Genomic DNA, 19,873 nt, shown 5'->3' on the forward strand with positions numbered 1-19,873 from the left:
TGTTAAAATGCAGATTCTATGGGGCCTAGGAGGGGACATTTCTACCCAGGAGCCAGACGGGGCCCGGGCCCGGTTTGAAGACCTTTCTTTTGAAGAATGTGGGGTCAGCGAGTTGACAAGGAACAAGGACGAGCTCATTTGAGGAAAAAACGGAAGGAAGCACTTGAAACCGGGTTTCGTTTCACTCCCAAACTGCGGTCCACAGAAGCATTTCCCTCAAATAACTTGAAAAACTTTATGAATCGTGTTTAAGTTTTTTACTCTCCAAATGTAATACAATTCTTCAGCTAAAACAGGAATAATGAGACAAAATGGTTCTGAAAAGTACAATAGAAAAATATTGTTCACTGGTTTATTTTTCCAAATGAGCATCAGGCTATTTACAAATACGCAGCCCTCCAATGATGTGTATTAAAATGGCAAGTCTATCACTGTTTGAAATCTAAATGAAAACAAATTTATTAAGGCACATTTGATCTGAGAATTTAAAAAACTAACTTTCTGGTATAATGACAGATTCATTTCACTTTTGTCCCCAAAACACATGAGCACCAAAATTGTCAAAGAACACTTAATATTTAGTAAAACAGTAAGGAATATAAAAATTAAGGAGGGGAAAAAGCGTTTCCAAAAGGAAATCTTTGGAGATCGGTTTACTGCAAATAAAACAGACTAAACACACTCCCGATACACATAAATAATACTAACTAACAGGTACTCAAGAAATGGCAGAGCTCTGAACAACAGATATTAAATAAATTAAAGGTATTTCAGATACAAAGGATAAAACAAACCAGTAATGAAAGAATGAAAACCATCTCCACCCACATAACACAGACAGGGTGAAAGGAACAAAACCAAATACATTTTCCCAACGTTTTGATTAGGGTGTGTGTGTGTTTCAGTTTGTGTACATCAGATTTATTGTAATAATTCATCTTTGTCATTCTAAACATTAATATTTTACACTTTAAAGAGAAGGGTCAAGAAGAGAAAATGCCAAATCCTTCTTGAAATTTAATGCCAGGTCTATTTAGGCCGAATGAACTACCACGAGAACAGCCACATACCTCACTGTGCCTTCTTCACGCCCCTTGCTCTAAAACCTACGTGGCCAGCTGGGCTTGGTGGCCCACCCCTAGCACTTTGGGAGGCGCAGGTGGGTGGACTGCCTGAGGTCAGGAGTTCGTGACCAGTATGGATAACATGGTGAAACCCCGTCTCTACTAAAAATACAAAAAAACTAGCTGGGCGTGGTGGTGTGTGCCTGTAATCCCAGCTACTCGGGAGGCAAAGGCAGGGGAATTGCTTGAACCAGGGAAGTGGAGGTTAAAGTGAGCCAAGATTGCGCCACTGCATTCCAGCCTGGGTAACAGAGCGAGACTCCGTCTCAAAAAAAGAACAAAACAAAACAAACAAAAAACCTATGTGGCCATGCTGAGCAGAGTACCATTGAGGGGAAATGATCAACTCTGGAAAGCTCTCCTGAAGACAATGATGAAACAGTTATTATCACATTTCCTTATCTTACAACTGGAACATGAAATGGCTTTAAAACAATTGTAAAAAAAAAAAACAAAACACAAAAGGTAGAATCTGCGGAATGTTAACAATCACAACAGAACATTTACCAGAGTTACAGTGTTTTGTTACAATAATACTTTGCAGGAATGTTCACGTTTTCTGCCATAGGACTGGAGCAAAGGGTCTCAAAAGAAAACATTTTTTTAAAGAAGTTTTGTTCATCAGGTACATTTCAAGTCAAAGTTAAGCAGGTCTGCTACATAATGTTCAGCAAGATGTGTTCAAAGGCAAACATTGATCACATTCTTGTTCAGAAAGCTCAATCTTAAAGGAGTCCTATGTAAGAAAACCACTTGTAAAATATATCCTTGTATACGGACTTCAAAAACTGATCATACAAAAAATTTTTGAAAAATAAATTAGATAATTAAAAACGTCTTTTCCAGCAAAGCTGGACATTAGGCTGTCCTCACTGAGCCATTATTATTGCTGCTTTTACTGTAACTTGGATCATTTTTTTCTAGCCACATCTCAGCCAGCTGCTGTGTGGACCCATAGGTCGATGCTTTGGACCCCAAGCACATTTTGTACTGTTTGGGGTCAAGATTGGGATCACAAAAGACAGGATGGTGGACGTGGACTACTCCTACTTCCTGGCTCCTAAACGTCTTCAAACCTGCCTGGACAACCTTGTTGAAAAGGTCCACATCCTCCAGCCCCCAGCCTTGGATGGAAACATCAAAGCCACCCACTCGGACAAGATCTCCCTTATAAATACACGTGATGCCAAACCCATAGTTTCTCCAGAAGCCAGTTTTCTGAGTAAAGGCAAAATGGTTGTCACTGGGAACTTTCCCACTATAAACAATCTTTGGGTCATACTGGCTGAAGATGATTGGAAAATATATTTGTTGGCCCAGAACTGTATTTGCTCGACATCGCTGAAGGAATTCTGTAGTAAACACGAGGTCGACGTCGCAGAAGAAGAGCAAAGATTCATTGTTAAACTGGGAAGATCCTACTTCCAGGGCCAGGGCTCTTGAAAACTCTCCAGACACAGGCAAAATCTGCATGTCGGCTTTAGGGTACTTAACGCGGTAATCTCTCATCAGTTCAACTTGTTTGGCCTTGTCAGGGTTGGAGTCAGAATTGAAAAGCAGAACCACGAGCTTGACGTTCTGATTGGGGATAAGACACGTCTTCTCAAAGTTTCCCATAAATCTCACAAACATGTCGAAACGCCCAGACAAAGGAATCAGTATGTTTATCTTTTTATCTTTGGGTTCTTTGTGCTCACTCTTCGACCCAGGGAGCTGAAAGGGGACGAGCTTCTTCAGGGAGTTTGAGAGAAAGGACAAGGATCCAGATTCCTGATTGATCCTCTTGGCCAACTCCTGTGCATCCAGCTCCTCATGCTCCACAAACTGGATTTTGCTGAAAGTCTGCTGTAAATACGCGTGCCTCCTCACAGGGACCGTCATTTTCTTCCCTTTGTGCTTTTTGTACAGAAGCAGCAGGTCCAGGATGTACTCAGCCCCGTACATGGGGTTCACCCGGCGGTAGCCGTACTGGATCTCCTTGAAGTCAATGATGCGCCCTCTGGTCTTGGCGTTAGCATTGATCATCTCCATGACCTGCATGACAATGTCGTCCAAGGCTTCCCTCTGGGCGGAGTCCATTCCTCTTCGAGGGGGCTGGCCGTCAACTGCCGAATACAAGTATTTTCCAGTCAGAAACTCCCATTCCAGAATCTCCTCTCGCTGGCGGGGCTGAAACCTCATGAAGGAGGGAGGGATTCCCAGCTGGAGGTCCTCTTTATGAATTTCTGTGTTGCTGTATTTGCTCATCAGGACAATTTCGCGGTGCAGCTGTATTGTGCGATGGCGGAGCTCGGCTATCTTGCGGCTCAGCATGTAGCTGTGGAGCCTGTACTGGTAGGGTGGGTTTTTGTTGGGGTGTAATGTGATAGCTTGGTGAATTTTACTGTTATGGAGATCTCTAATGTACCCCTTTTTGTTCTGCTCATAATTCTCATAAAAAAGCTGCTGCATCTGTTACGGGAAAAAAAAGAGATCACAAATTTAGTATTGTATGATTGAGTGCCAGCACATGCTAAAGAAAATGCAAATATTAGAAATGTTTCTGAATGGACCACAGCACACAAAAGGCCCTAGATAAGGCCCAATCAACAGCAGTCCAATGTGGTTAGAAGAATTCACAGATAGAAACTGCTTAAGGAAGTAAGGGTTAATAACCAAAGTTGGCCAATATACTTTCACAGGCAAACAGAATTATGAAAAAGTTGTCCCATAATGAAAACATATAAAATTGAGATCACAGTGTACCACAGGAGCATGCCTGAAAGATAAAGCCACCCCCGTCCCACTACGCCTGTGAAAGGGACCCACAGAGTCATGCGTCCCTGGCTGAAGACCTGAATAGCAGACCCTGCGGCTTCTATCTGTGGGAATAAACTTCCTCCTGAGAGCCAGAAGAACTCCAGGCAAACAACCTGAGCGAAGGAGTACCCTGCTTCCAGGGAGCTAAGGGAAAGGAAAGCCTATCAGAGGCAGGAGGCGGCCTGGCCCTGCGAGGATGCTGTAGGGATGAAACAAGGCTCCGTGAAGTCTCTGGAAGCAAGCACACGCTGAAAACCCTCTTCACGCTGCTGGCCTCCTGTGTACGAGGAAGGTGCCCCTCTCCAGGTCTTCTGTGGAGGCAGGAGCGGGCCTGCTTGCTCAGCATGGGGTCTCCGGCATCAGCACGGAGCTTGGTGCCTGGGGGATCAGAAAATGCTGGCAGATGGGAAACATGCAGGATGCACAGGGCTCACCATTCCACCAACTCTGCCTCCGCCCTGTGGCGCAGGTTTTGGGACAGCATAAGCTTATGGGCCATCAGCCAAAATGGGTTCCCTCAAGTTAGGAAGGGAATGTGCCTAGTGCCTCAGTACATCTGGGCAAGGAGATGAACGTTTTTACAAAGCATGTTGGAATGCAGAGTAATAGTTTGCAAAAAATGTTCAGTGAAAGCATTTGAGGTTGGTATCTGGTAAATTAGTCCTGTTTCTTTCAAGTTCATGGTTGTTTTTCGTTCATATTGTTAAATACTAACTCTTGGTAAGGGATGATACGCATTCTGGCTGACTGGTTTATTTGCCTCTGGACAATCATATGCTGACTTTTTCCTGAGCCACTGCAACTACTGTAATAGTAGAGAAATATAAATGGGCACTTTTATACCTTACTTCTTTTTCTCATAAGGTAAAAAGAAAACAGGGAGCCGGCATGCCTGCCAGGCCCTGCACAGAGCTGGGGTCTGATGAGCGCTGACCTCTACCCTCCTGGGCACCCGTGAGTCCGGTCTTAGAGCAAGAATTAGAGCAGAATTACAGGTCCTCCAAAGCGCCGCCGCTGTTTCCAACTTTCCTTCCCACACCGCTTATGCTCCCCACATGGCAGGTGCATGCATGGACTTAGCACTGAAATCACTCCCACACTGTGGCACACTTTTCTAATTAATTAGAAAAGGTGGTGAGGTTTTCTGTGGGGGTAGGAAGCAGGGCCTCCCTAGGCTAGGAGGAGAAACTCCGACTCTGACCCCCATGCAGCACACAGGGCACACTTTATATGGAATTTTACATGCCCCTTCTGCTACCTACTATCAGCTTTACTATCAACTACAGGAAAGCAAATCTCAAACTCTTGTTTTAAATAAACTGAAGCAAAGAAGTAACCTGGGGCTTGTTGGGAGAAGGCAGTAAGCGACTGGCACCGGGACTCCTTCAAGCCCTGATGGGCAGGCCAGATACAAACAACATGAAGATAAAGGCCCTGCCACAAGGCTTGGATGAACCACGCTAACTTCTTTCTCTTTTTACTTTGCTCCTTCTGTGGGTCACAACAAAAGAAGCCTGATGCACTTCCTGCCCAAAGCATCCTTACTGTTCACTTTCTAGCTGGGCTGATTCTTGCGTACAAACGGCAGGGCTACAAGGTGGCAAATGTCATGTGGGGACTCAGAGGAAAGGTTGAGAACGATTATTTGCAGGCTATAAAACCCTGAAGCAAATATAGTCATTTTACAATCCTGTTGGGGCACTCGGGCGCACAGCAGTTACAAGGACCTGCTATGGTGCCTCAGAAGATGCTCCCAGGGTTGGGGAAGCCATGCTTCCTGTTCCACCAAGGCCAGCCTTTGCAACGTGACTTAAGTAACCGTGCAGGCCACCAGACCCCACCGCTGCCTCCCCCTGAGGATCTCACGGTAAGGAAGGCTCTTCCACGGCAGAGACCCACAAGCCCACATACTGCCTAACTGAGAGCTAGCACAGTCATGACTGTCTGCTGTGAGATAAAAAGCTAGATGACAATTCCGGCAGAGATTCTATATGTATTTGTTTCAAGTATGTATTGTTTCCATTTCATCTGCTCATAATCTCCAAATTCTTAACAATGAACACGAAGAACCATAATATCGTTTGTGGAAGGTCTCTCCATTTCCAAGAGTGTGAACACACATGAATTTGGCCTTACAAGCTGTCTTCTACAGTGAGGTGACAACAGTCTGAAGCACGTGCTGTTCCTTCTTTGCCCTGCAGGAAGCTCGTGCTGCCAATTCCATCTCCCCATGTATCTCTGACCCTTCTCTCTCCAGCCCCACTGGGTCATGCCACAGGTTCCCCATGGGTCTGCTTGCAGAATTCTGTTCCTCCCTCAACAGTGCTTCAAGACAGTAGCACAGAGGTATTCTTAGAACACACATTGGAGACTTATGGCTGAACAGGAGTGGTGGAACTCACATGATTTTCTCCTCTCTTCCCAGATACAGTGGATCCTTGAACAACGTGGGGGTTAGGAGTGCCGACTCCTCATGCAGCCAAAAACCCATGTATGAGTTCTGACTCCCAAAAAACTTAACTACTAATAGCCTACTGTTGACTGGAAGTCTTACCAATAACAATCAATAACACATCTTTTGCATGTTGTGAATTATATACTGCATTCTTACAATAAAGGAAGCTAGAGAAAAGAAAATGTTATTAAGAAAATGGCATGGAAGGAAGAGTAAATACACTTACAGCACTGTATGTATTAATACTGTGAGTTTACATTGTTTACAAGATCAATCATCTGTATCTGAAATGGATGGGCCATTGCGGCTGCAGACCTCAATCTACAGTACCTAGCAAGCAATTCATCTTTTCTTGTAATGTCATGACTTTTCTGTTTCTTGGGAGCCATTCAGCATGGTTAGTGGTACTTCATATGGGTCCCACGGTGTTATTTGAGGTTCACAGTATTGCACTAAATCTGAAGAAAAATATAAGAACTGCAAGAGATCGCTCTTGACTGCAATATGCAATTTTCTGGAGCGATGAACTGTTCAGGCGGGGATGATTAGTGTCACCCAGCATTTCAAGCCTATATTTGCACCAGCTGAGCTCACCACAGTGGCAACAGGAGGAAGCTATGAAGTCACACAGGAGTAGAGTATGTACCACAGTTGTTTTATACAGTTATGACTGAATGCTGCATCTTAGTCCTCTGGGTTTACTTCCTTGATAAATACATAACTCTGAAGTTTCGTTTTTCCAGAAATTACACCCAAGCACAAGGTGGTGAGGTGCAAGTCTGATAACGGCGAAATGGAAATTGGGGCACTTGAGCAGGACCCTGCCCTCATATCCCACTTGCCTCCCAGAAAACTTATCCCACTTACCACCCCACGTAGGACCCTGCCCTCATATCCCACTTGTGTCCCAGAAAACTTATCCCACTCCCCACCCGAAGCAGGAAACCGGAAGAGTCTTTTGGATCAACTGAACAGTACCATAGATAGCTAGAGTCTGCCAACAAAAACATCAACCAAAAAGCTGGATCATTACAGCAAAGACACTAGTTTTAAAAGCCTCTGCTACACAGCTCCTGGTGAGCTTCTCAATGCTTCACTCTTAATGAAAATCAACAGTCAAGGATCATCAGGGCAGCTGAAAAAGGGTTCCAAATGGGAATGATGAAAATAAAACAAAACAAAAGCAAAACCCTTGGTGGAACAGAAACGCAGTGAACAGAAGAAAAACCCAACAACAAAAACAAAAAGCTACAATATAGTCAAAGGGAAGACAGTGCAACCAAAACAGAATATGATAAACACAAAAATCAGAGGAAAAAACCCTTGAAACCAAACACAAGACAGCAAAACAAAGGAGTAGAGTTTGAAGATAAAACTGAAGAAATCCCTAGAAGATCATAACGATAAAAAAAAAAACAACAGACAACAGGAGAGAAAAGTATTCATTCTAGGAACAAAAAGCACACAGGAGGGAAACAACAATATAAAAAAATGGATCCAGAATTAAGGGAGTCAGGTGCCTGGGTTAAACTCTAAGTATCCAGTATAAAAAGTACAGTATAAAAGTATCCAGTATAAAAACTACAGGAAAAAGCAATCTAAAAATTTCCACAGAGGAGGAAAAAGGGCATATAGAAATCATCAGAAATGGAAACGGCACCGGACACAGATAACACCACTGGGAGCTGAAGAACAATGCCTTCAAAAGTGGGAGGAGTGGAAAATTATTCTCAGTGTAGAATTCTCTTCCCAAACTATCCATCAAGTGAGAAGAGCGAAAGATGTCAGATACTCAGGACTCAATTTTACCTTGCATTCATTCCTTCCCAGGAAGCTACTGAAGGATATCTTCCTCTAAAGCAAGGAAAGAAAGCTGTAAAGAAGACGACAGGATCCAGGAAACGAGACGCATGGGCCAGAATGACCATGCAAGGAGGCATCACACGGACAGCCCTGCAGCAGCTGCGGGAACACGTGCAAACGGGGGAGGGTGTGGGTGCTCACTGCCTCCATCTCCAGAGTCCAGCTCAGTGCTTGATACATCGAATTCATAACAAGTGAGGCCTTTAAACAGAGCAAGTATGGAGAAATTGTTGAATGACATCCATGCAGAAGGAAACAGCTGATGAGGACAGACACGGTATCTTACACATGGTAAACGGCATACAAGGATAAGGCTGGGCTCCTCTGGCCAGGATGTGTTTTAAAACGCAAAAATCAGTAGCATATTGAAAGAGAAAATATATACTACTCTGGAGAGATGATATAGTGGTCACCTTTTTTTACTCCCTAGACCAAATATGACTGCACACTTTATTCCTGGCCGTCCATACCCCACACAGGGAGGGCGGGCCCCCATGGGAGGCCTCTACATGACTGATTACTTCTCACACACCCACTAGGACAACACGTCCCCACACATTTTCAGGAATCCATTTCACAAAATGTTTTAGAAGCTGCCTATGGTTGTTACTTTCACAGAGTGTGTGTGCTAAGGGGGTAAACATGGAGAAAAGTATTGACTAACAGGCTGGTAGAAGCTGTAGAACAGACTGAGGGTTTTTATTAATTTATTATTTATTCATGTTGCTACGGCATATAAACAATTCAGACAGAGAAGTTCCTACCTGACAGACTGGGTGGAACACATAGCTGTAATGATCTTTAAAAAAGTCTAAACTGTCGTCAAGGAAACAGCTCTCCCTTTCTAAAGGAGGGTGATGTGGGTTTAAGCAACAGGTGAGCAGACACTCTGCCACAGGCAGGGACCAGTACCTCCACCTTAACCAAGACCTGCCCAAATGGGCAACAGGTGAGCAGACACTCTGCCACAGGCAGGGACCAGTACCTCCACCTTAACCAAGACCTGCCCAAATGGGCAACAGGTGAGCAGACACTCTGCCACAGGCAGGGACCAGTACCTCCACCTTAACCAAGACCTGCCCAAATGGGCAACAGGTGAGCAGACACTCTGCCACAGGCAGGGACCAGTACCTCCACCTTAACCAAGACCTGCCCAAATGGGCAACAGGTGAGCAGACACTCTGCCACAGGCAGGGACCAGTACCTCCACCTTAACCAAGACCTGCCCAAATGGGCAACAGGTGAGCAGACACTCTGCCACAGGCAGGGACCAGTACCTCCACCTTAACCAAGACCTGCCCAAATGGGCAACAGGTGAGCAGACACTCTGCCACAGGCAGGGACCAGTACCTCCCCCTTAACCAAGACCTGCCCAAATGGGCAACAGGTGAGCAGACACTCTGCCACAGGCAGGGACCAGTACCTCCACCTTAACCAAGACCTGCCCAAATGGGCAACAGGTGAGCAGACACTCTGCCACAGGCAGGGACCAGTACCTCCACCTTAACCAAGACCTGCCCAAATGGGCAACAGGTGAGCAGACACTCTGCCACAGGCAGGGACCAGTACCTCCACCTTAACCAAGACCTGCCCAAATGGGCAACAGGTGAGCAGACACTCTGCCACAGGCAGGGACCAGTACCTCCACCTTAACCAAGACCTGCCCAAATGGGCAACAGGTGAGCAGACACTCTGCCACAGGCAGGGACCAGTACCTCCACCTTAACCAAGACCTGCCCAAATGGGCAACAGGTGAGCAGACACTCTGCCACAGGCAGGGACCAGTACCTCCACCTTAACCAAGACCTGCCCAAATGGGCTTCAGGTGAGCAGACACTCTGCCACAGGCAGGGACCAGTACCTCCACCTTAACCAAGACCTGCCCAAATGGGCAACAGGTGAGCAGACACTCTGCCACAGGCAGGGACCAGTACCTCCACCTTAACCAAGACCTGCCCAAATGGGCAACAGGTGAGCAGACACTCTGCCACAGGCAAGGACCAGTACCTCCACCTTAACCAAGACCTGCCCAAATGGGCAACAGGTGAGCAGACACTCTGCCACAGGCAGGGACCAGTACCTCCACCTTAACCAAGACCTGCCCAAATGGGCAACAGGTGAGCAGACACTCTGCCACAGGCAGGGACCAGTACCTCCACCTTAACCAAGACCTGCCCAAATGGGCTTCAGGTGAGCAGACACTCTGCCACAGGCAGGGACCAGTACCTCCACCTTAACCAAGACCTGCCCAAATGGGCAACAGGTGAGCAGACACTCTGCCACAGGCAGGGACCAGTACCTCCACCTTAACCAAGACCTGCCCAAATGGGCAACAGGTGAGCAGACACTCTGCCACAGGCAGGGACCAGTACCTCCACCTTAACCAAGACCTGCCCAAATGGGCAACAGGTGAGCAGACACTCTGCCACAGGCAGGGACCAGTACCTCCACCTTAACCAAGACCTGCCCAAATGGGCAACAGGTGAGCAGACACTCTGCCACAGGCAGGGACCAGTACCTCCACCTTAACCAAGACCTGCCCAAATGGGCAACAGGTGAGCAGACACTCTGCCACAGGCAGGGACCAGTACCTCCACCTTAACCAAGACCTGCCCAAATGGGCAACAGGTGAGCAGACACTCTGCCACAGGCAGGGACCAGTACCTCCACCTTAACCAAGACCTGCCCAAATGGGCAACAGGTGAGCAGACACTCTGCCACAGGCAGGGACCAGTACCTCCACCTTAACCAAGACCTGCCCAAATGGGCAACAGGTGAGCAGACACTCTGCCACAGGCAGGGACCAGTACCTCCACCTTAACCAAGACCTGCCCAAATGGGCTTCAGGTGAGCAGACACTCTGCCACAGGCAGGGACCAGTACCTCCACCTTAACCAAGACCTGCCCAAATGGGCAACAGGTGAGCAGACACTCTGCCACAGGCAGGGACCAGTACCTCCACCTTAACCAAGACCTGCCCAAATGGGCAACAGGTGAGCAGACACTCTGCCACAGGCAGGGACCAGTACCTCCACCTTAACCAAGACCTGCCCAAATGGGCAACAGGTGAGCAGACACTCTGCCACAGGCAGGGACCAGTACCTCCACCTTAACCAAGACCTGCCCAAATGGGCAACAGGTGAGCAGACACTCTGCCACAGGCAGGGACCAGTACCTCCACCTTAACCAAGACCTGCCCAAATGGGCAACAGGTGAGCAGACACTCTGCCACAGGCAGGGACCAGTACCTCCACCTTAACCAAGACCTGCCCAAATGGGCAACAGGTGAGCAGACACTCTGCCACAGGCAGGGACCAGTACCTCCACCTTAACCAAGACCTGCCCAAATGGGCAACAGGTGAGCAGACACTCTGCCACAGGCAGGGACCAGTACCTCCACCTTAACCAAGACCTGCCCAAATGGGCTTCAGGTGAGCAGACACTCTGCCACAGGCAGGGACCAGTACCTCCACCTTAACCAAGACCTGCCCAAATGGGCTTCAGGTGAGCAGACACTCTGCCACAGGCAGGGACCAGTACCTCCACCTTAACCAAGACCTGCCCAAATGGGCTTCAGGTGAGCAGACACTCTGCCACAGGCAGGGACCAGTACCTCCACCTTAACCAAGACCTGCCCAAATGGGCAACAGGTGAGCAGACACTCTGCCACAGGCAGGGACCAGTACCTCCACCTTAACCAAGACCTGCCCAAATGGGCAACAGGTGAGCAGACACTCTGCCACAGGTAAGGACCAGTACCTCCACCTTAACCAAGACCTGCCCAAATGGGCTTCAGGTGGTGCCCTTCAGCCAATTTCTGTACAAAGCCTTATCATAAATGGCTTTGGTGTGGAGGTAGGGAAACATTTTCTTGTTACCCTCAGCGTGTGGAATGGGAGATGGAGAGGCAGAAATCAAATATGCTGTCTTTAGAGCTCTTTAAGAACAGGAAATGTGAAATATAATGCAAAGCAAAAATGTCAATGAGATATTAAAGCCAGGTTAGGAAAGAAATTCATACATCATCTGTGATTTCTGAATGGAGCAGGAAGGAACACCTAGGGAAGCCGTGACGGGCCCCACCAGGCTCCAGGGCCATGAGGCCTCCAGGCCAGCCCTTGCTCTGAGTGTGAACACCCTCCACAGAGTACCCTCCATCCCCCTTCCCTGTGATTACATACCCTCCATGGAGCACCCTCCATCCCCCTTCCCTGTGAACACCCTCCACGGAGCACCCTCCATCCCCCTTCCCTGTGAACGCCCTCCACGGAGCACCCTCCATCCCCCTTCCCTGTGATTACACATCCTCCACGGAGCACCCTCCATCCCCCTTCCCTGTGAACACTCTCCACGGAGCACCCTCCATCCCCCTTCCCTGTGAACACTCTCCACGGAGCACCCTCCAACCCCCTTCCCTGTGAACACCCTCCACGGAGCACCCTCCATCCCCCTTCCCTGTGATTACATACCCTCCACGGAGCACCCTCCATCCCCCTTCCCTGTGATTACATACCCTCCACGGAGCACCCTCCATCCCCCTTCCCTGTGAACGCCCTCCATGGAGCACCCTCCATCCCCCTTCCCTGTGAACGCCCTCCACGGAGCACCCTCCATCCCCCTTCCCTGTGATTACACATCCTCCACGGAGCACCCTCCATCCCCCTTCCCTGTGAACACTCTCCACGGAGCACCCTCCATCCCCCTTCCCTGTGATTACACATCCTCCACGGAGCACCCTCCATCCCCCTTCCTTGTGAACACTCTCCACGGAGCACCCTCCATCCTCCTTCCCTGTGAACACTCTCCACGGAGCACCCTCCATCCCCCTTCCCTGTGATTACACATCCTCCATGGAGCACCCTCCATCCCCCTTCCCTGTGAACGCCCTCCACGGAGCACCCTCCATCCCCCTTCCCTGTGAACGCCCTCCACGGAGCACCCTCCATCCCCCTTCCCTGTGATTACACATCCTCCACGGAGCACCCTCCATCCCCCTTCCCCGCCTTCCCAGGTAGCCCTCCCATGTGACCACATCAAGAGATCTCAGTGCTTCTGGATGGAATCTTTGACTCTGTGGCAATGAGGCCATTTGTACTGAACTTTGGAATCCCCTGCAATGTTCTCGAAATATCTTTTTTTTTTTTTTTTAACCTCACCAAGTTTCCAGTTTCTCTGCTGTGATTTGGGTTTTCCCTACTTCCTAGCTTTCATTTTTCTTTGAGGATGCGTATTTAAGAGGCATGCTGTGGGTGAGATGAAACTGAATCATTTTGCTCTAGGCACATCAAGGAGAAATGCTGGTCATTAAGCGTTTAGCGCCTACATCTCCAACCATCTTCCTGCTTTCCCTCATATTATGGGCCAAGTCACTGCTCACCACCAGAATGCCAGTAAGTAGGAAACAACGCAGGTAACATTTAATTACTGAGCTCCAGGCAATTTCCTGCATTCAACAGGAAATTGTTGAAGTCCCTGACCCTTAAGTAGTATAGTCAGGCCAGGCATGGTGGCTCATGCCTGCAACCCCAGGAGTTCCAGACCAGTCTGGGCAACATGGTGAAACCTTGTCTCTACCAAAAAAAAAATAGCCAGGGGTGGTGGCACATGCCTGAGGTCCCAGCTACTTCGGAGGCTGAGGTGGGAGAATCAATTGAGTCTGGGAGGCGGAGGTTGCAGTGAGCCGAGATCGTGCCACTGCACTCCAGCCTGGGTGACAAAGTGAGACCCTGTCTCAAATAAATAAATAAATAAATAAATAAATAAAACGTATAGTCACATGACTAAATTGCAATTTTCTTGTAACAGAAATAAAGCAACTATTTCTCTGGAAGAAAGTTTAGAATATAACAATTTCAAGAATAAAGCTGTAAGACCTTGGACAAGCTACTTGAATTGATCGAGTCTCAAGTTTTCTCATTTATAAAATGACTGGGCTGGGCAAGGTGGCTCACACCCGTAACCTCAGCACTTTGTGAGGCAGAGGCGGGAGGACTGCTTGAGCCCAGGGATTCAAGATGAGCTTGGGCAACATGGTGAAATCCTATCTCTACAAATAATTTAAAAATTAGCCAGATGTGGTGGCACATGCCTGTGGGCCCAGTTACTCGGGAGGCTGAGGGGGGAGGATCACGAGCCTGGGAGGTTGAGGCTGCAGTGAGCCATGATCGCACTACTGCACTCCAGCCTAGGTGACAGCGCAAGAGCCTGTCAAAAAAAAACAAAAACAAAAACAGACAAAAAACACAAAAAAGTGACTGCATTGTACTAGACAGAGGATCCGTCAAGGTGAAGAATTCAAAGATCTTATGTGACCATGTCAGAACGAGCCACAAATCCTCTGAAGCCCAGCTCTGACATTCTTCTGCCCACCTACTCCTGCTATGGCTGAAGCTGCGGCAATATCTTCATTGACTAAAACTATATTTGAAGCATTAAAGGGTAATAACACATCCCTATTAACTGTTTCTATCCTGTGAAACTTAATCTCCAACTCTTCTATAAAATTAGTTAAAAATACGAGATTCTTAACAGTTCATTTTAGTAACTCCAGGAATAAAGTAATGACATTTTTGTTATAAAGAATATTTTGGGCCGGGCCAGGGGCTCACGCCTGTAATCCCAGCACTTTGGGAGGCCGAGGCAGGCAGATCACTTGAGGTCAGGAGTTTGAGACAAGCCTGGCCAATGTGGTGAAACACTGTTTCTATTAAAATTACAAAAATTAGCCAGGCGTGGTGGCGTGTGCCTGTAGTCCCAGCTACTCGGGAGGGTGAGGTGGGAGAATCGCTTCAACCTGGGAAGCGGAGGCTGCAGTGAGCCGAGATGGCACTACTGCACTCCAGCCTGGGCAACAGAGCAGGACTCCATCTCAAAAAAGAAAACAAACAAACAAACAAACAAACAAAACTCCAGAATATTTTGATAGTACCAAATTCAAAGTTTAAGAGGATTTTATTATAAGGTATTTCAATAATCTATAATTTGGCACATCACCTAAAAGAATATTATAAAACAGAAAGTTAGAAGTACTGCAGAAGAAAACACAAGTCAATATAGACAGGTTAATTTAGTAATCACAAGAGTATTCCTTGCTTAAAAAAAACTCAGCAAAGAAACCTTCTTAAGATGCTTATAGTGGCACTGATGACTTCATTTAATTTCCACCGTCCATGAAACAAGCCTTAATCTTTGTTATAAAAAGTGCCTCCATATCCTTCAACTCCAGCAAAGCCATCTCCCTTCCTGTGAGATGTTTCAGGGCTCTGCGTCATTCTCCAGTGAATCTGAGAGGGGCTAATACCAAGGTCACGCTCTTCCCAGGAACTTCTAGCCCAGCTGGGAATAACCATCAACCACCCATATCTAATCTTTGGTTAACGAATACCTTCCACAGTCTTCATTAGCAAATGTCCTTCTTGTCCGCTGCAAGGAGAGCCAACATTCTCATTAAGTCCTCGTTCTTCCTGTTAACTGTTTACATGACTGCCCTTCAGCACGTACACGGTTCAGCCTCAGCTACAGACCATCACTGCTACAGAGCGACAACTTCCCATTCGGACTTAGGCAGTGTTTCCATTCATTACAGAGAAGTGGTTTTCTCACCCTTTTGTCCTGAAAAGTGGTTCAAAGAAAGTAAGCGTTGTCTAAATGTCAAGAGACCGTAACTGCTGGTAGCCAGTCACGAGTTTTCAACATTTAAATTACATTCTCATATGCTTCCAGGTAGGCTCTGCAGGTAACTTACTGTCCCAAGCAGGACCTTTTGAGATGAAAGACTGGGTCTGTTAATAATCAGGCCGAGACCACCAGCATAAACTGGGCCTGTCCAGACTCTCAGGACACACGGTTATCCTACTGTCCCTACTAGGTCTTTCCTAATTAGTTTTGTGTAGGCTTTGCCAATTTTCGTCTAATTAAGTTCAAGGATTACGTTTTGTGTTTTAAAAACTGAAATTGTCATGGAAATTAAGCTGGGACTTTAGTGGTAAAAAAAAATGAGAATTATTATGAATGAGTCCTGAATGGTTACTGACTAATTCTGAAACCTAAACACCTTTTAGAGAAGCCTGACTCATTTCAAAATAATTGAGAATTAAGCTTAGCAAAGTAAAACAAAAGCTGTTGCTAGCAATTTAAGGCTTCTGCATAAGACTATAAGTGACGTGATAAAACTGAAACAATAGATTTTGCAAGTGAACATTCCATGTCTAAATCATCAGCAGAGACTGTGGTAGGAGACCCTTATCTGCAGTCCGAAAACCATCTAAACTCCCATGTCTTCCCTTCACAAACATCTGATCCGGGGCAATCAGTTGAATGCACCAGGCATCACCTTAACAAAAAAAAAAATGAAGTGGCAGAAGTGGCAGCATGATGCAGGATGAATACATGCAGAACCATCTTTAAACAGATAAGGTCCTGTGCACACGCCGCACTCAATATTTACTGAACACTCCCGTGAAAGGCGCCGCACCAGGCAGTGAAAGCCCAAACGTCACGTACAAAGAAGAAACAAGCGCGAACACAAGACAGGGCCGGCGAGCGTGGCGTTAAGAGTCCCAGCCCGGGCCTGCCACGAAGCGGCTACCAGGCTTCTCTCCCAAGGTGTTTCTAAACCCGGCTCGCCCAGCACCAGGTATGGCCCTCTGGCCTCCACACCCGTGCTCTCTCAGCACCCTCTCCACTCCAGTCAACATGGACCACACACCAGCGTCACACGTGACCCAACATGTCTCTATGAGAACGTGATATAAGCTCTAGTCTAGGGGACTGCCAAAGCACAAACTGAATCAAAAATAAAATTAAAAACAAACTTACAGGGACAAGGTGGATGTAAGCCAGAAGGGATGGAGCTCGGGGGGACCAGGACATGCCACACAGGCCCAGTGCAGCCGGGTTTAAAGGGAAGCTAGAAATCCAGCTGTTCTGTGTCAAGTCTAACTGAAGTGCTGGCAACCAGTTCAAGTGAGAGAGAAAGGGAAAGGGACAGAGAAAAGGAAAAGAGAGAAAAAAGAAATACAAGCCAAAGTATATCTGTGGGTCAAATATGACCTACAGATTCACTTCCTTCCAGGATATTTTTTCATCCACACCTGACTTTTTGTAGAATCTTATTCGACATAAAGACATTCAACGCCATGTTATCGTATAGCATTTAATGAACAAACGTCTTACTTAAGAAACCCAACCACCCCCACCACCGCCTAAAGACTCAAGCTGGGACAGTGGAGGCCTGGTGAGTGGGGACAGCACGGTGACGCTGCGGGCGGGGAGCAAGGGTTCCCGCAGCCCAGCTCCACCACTCGAGTCCTCGGAGGAAGGGCAACTGCTCTAGAAGCCCTGGGGTCCCCACCCAGCTTTGGGTCATGCGTTACACTCAGAACTGTCAGTGTTTCTGTCATTTACACAGTGTTGAGTGGGGTGAGGTTAAATGCCACAGGTTTGGACCCTGGGTTTTGAGCACGACCCCTGTGAGGCTGAAGACTCCACGTCTGCCATGTCCAGTTCATAAGAAGTCTGAAGGGGGACTCTCACTTCACACCTACCTCACAAAGGCACCATTCTGAAAGTTTTCTTTCAAAAAAGAGGGTAAGAAAAACACTGGAGAGGGGACTGAGGGAAGAAGAGGGAGTGGGTTTGTTTTTCTGGGGAAGGGTGCGTGGGGAAGGGAAGCTAGTAAAGCTTTAAATTCCACAGTGTCAAATTCCCAGGGAAGCAATATGAACAGTTTTCAGAGCATAGGCAACCAACAAAAGCAATCCCACGGAGAAGCGACAGGCTTTTCAACCCTTGGGGCTGGAACAACTGGACATCCAAATGCAGGAAGATGAAACGAGACACAGACCTTACCCTTCACAGGATCACAGGCCTAAATGCAAAAAGGCAAAACTACAAAACTCCTAAAGAAAACAGAGGAGAAAATCTAGACGACCTTGGGTTTGGTGATGACTTTCTGGACACAACACCAAAGACACACTCCATGTAAGAATTGATAAACTGGACTTAATTAAAGTTAAAAACTTCTGCTCTGCAAAAGACACAGCCAAGAGAATAAGACAAGTCAAGACTGAAAGAAAATTTTCACAGACTTATAAGACTTATCTAAAATACACAAAGAACTTCTAAACTCAAAAACAGGAAAACAACCCAATTAAAAAGTAGCCAAAGGCTTTAACAAGCACCTTGCCGAAGTTACACAGATGGCAGAAAAAAGCATGTGAAAGTCATCATATGTCATCAGGGAGATGCAAATTCAAACAACGAGATGCCACGACACACCTATTAGAAGGGCCGAGAGGAGTGACGCGAAATGCTGGTGAGGACATGGAACAAGAGGAACTCTCACTCACTGCCGGGGAGAATGCAAAGTGCTACAGGCACTTAGGAAGACAGTTTGGCAGTTTCCTACAAAACTAAACATACTCTTATAGGATCCAACAAGTGAGCTCCTTGGTATTTACCCAAAAGAGCTGAAAAGTTAAGTGTCCACACAAAAATCTGCATATGGGCGTTTCCAGCACTTTTGTTCATAATTGCCAAAACTCAGAAGCAACCAAGATATCCTTCAGTTGGTGAATGAATAAACTGTGGCACATTCAGATAATGGAATACTATTCAGCATTTTTAAAACATGAACTATCAAATCATGAAAAGACAAGGAAGAAAGTTAAATGCATGTTACTAAGTAAAAGAAGCCAAACTGAAAAGGCTACATACTGTACGATTCCAACTATATAACACTGTAAAACAAAACAAGGCAAAACTATGAAGACAGTAAGAAGACGAGTGGTTGCCAGGGGTTACGGGGGAAGGAAGGATGACCAGGCAGATCACAGAGGGTTTTCAGGACAGTGAACTGTTCTGTGTGATACATACATGAGGGCATCTGTCATAAACTTGTTTAAACCCACAGAACGTTCAACACCAAGAGTGACTCCTACTGTAAACTGTGGACTTTGGGTGATAACGATACGTCACTGTAGGTTCACTGATTGTAACAAAGGGACCACCACTCTGGTACAAGGTGTCCATATTGGGGGAGACTGTGCACGTGTAGGGGCAGGCGCCACTTGGGAAATCTCTGCACATTCCACTCAATTTCGCTGTGAACCTAAAGCTCCTCCAAAAAACTTAATTTTTTTTTTAAAGCAACCTATTAGGGAAAAAATGTCCTCAAATTATCTATGTTAAGTAGATTGTAGGGGAAACTGGTAGTACTTTTTGTCTGGCTTCTCATTTATAATAAATTCATTCATTTTCCTTCCTTCATCCATCTACTCACTGCTGTAAGCAAAAAAAAAAAATTTACAGAAATATATAAAATACACTAAACTTCAGATCCTTTGTGGAAAGAGGTAGGTGGAAATAAAATGCAAGTAATTAATAATTAACAATGAGTAGGATTGTTTGTTCTTTAACACAGTATTCTAAACTAAAAAGCCCTATACAAAAAGGAGAGAGAAATATTTTTAAGCATCTGCTATGAGATACCATACTTCTCTCTCTCAACACACTCATTTAATCCTCACAATTTTAAACTCCTTGAGAGCAAAACTCATTTTGTTCTAGGTGCCAAGCACTGAGTAATTGCCCTCTAAGTACTTGCTGAATAAATGAATGAGTAGATACTGTA

General features: G+C 46.5%; 1 protein-coding gene across 1 annotated transcript in view; it reads right to left on the minus strand.

Annotated features, from left to right (window-relative positions):
• Positions 1-242: 242 nt before the first annotated feature.
• Positions 243-19,873, minus strand: part of CHSY1 (chondroitin sulfate synthase 1) — an 80,309-nt gene continuing 60,678 nt past the window's right edge. Inside the window, exon 3 of the mRNA XM_004056837.4 lies at positions 243-3,575. Within this exon, the coding sequence (XP_004056885.1) occupies positions 1,983-3,575 (1,593 nt within the window). The 3' untranslated portion in view covers positions 243-1,982. The remainder of the gene's footprint in view (positions 3,576-19,873) is intronic.

This window comes from Gorilla gorilla, chromosome 16 (assembly GCF_029281585.2).
Source record: "Gorilla gorilla gorilla isolate KB3781 chromosome 16, NHGRI_mGorGor1-v2.1_pri, whole genome shotgun sequence".
In the NCBI taxonomy this organism is placed as follows: Eukaryota; Metazoa; Chordata; class Mammalia; order Primates; family Hominidae; genus Gorilla; species Gorilla gorilla.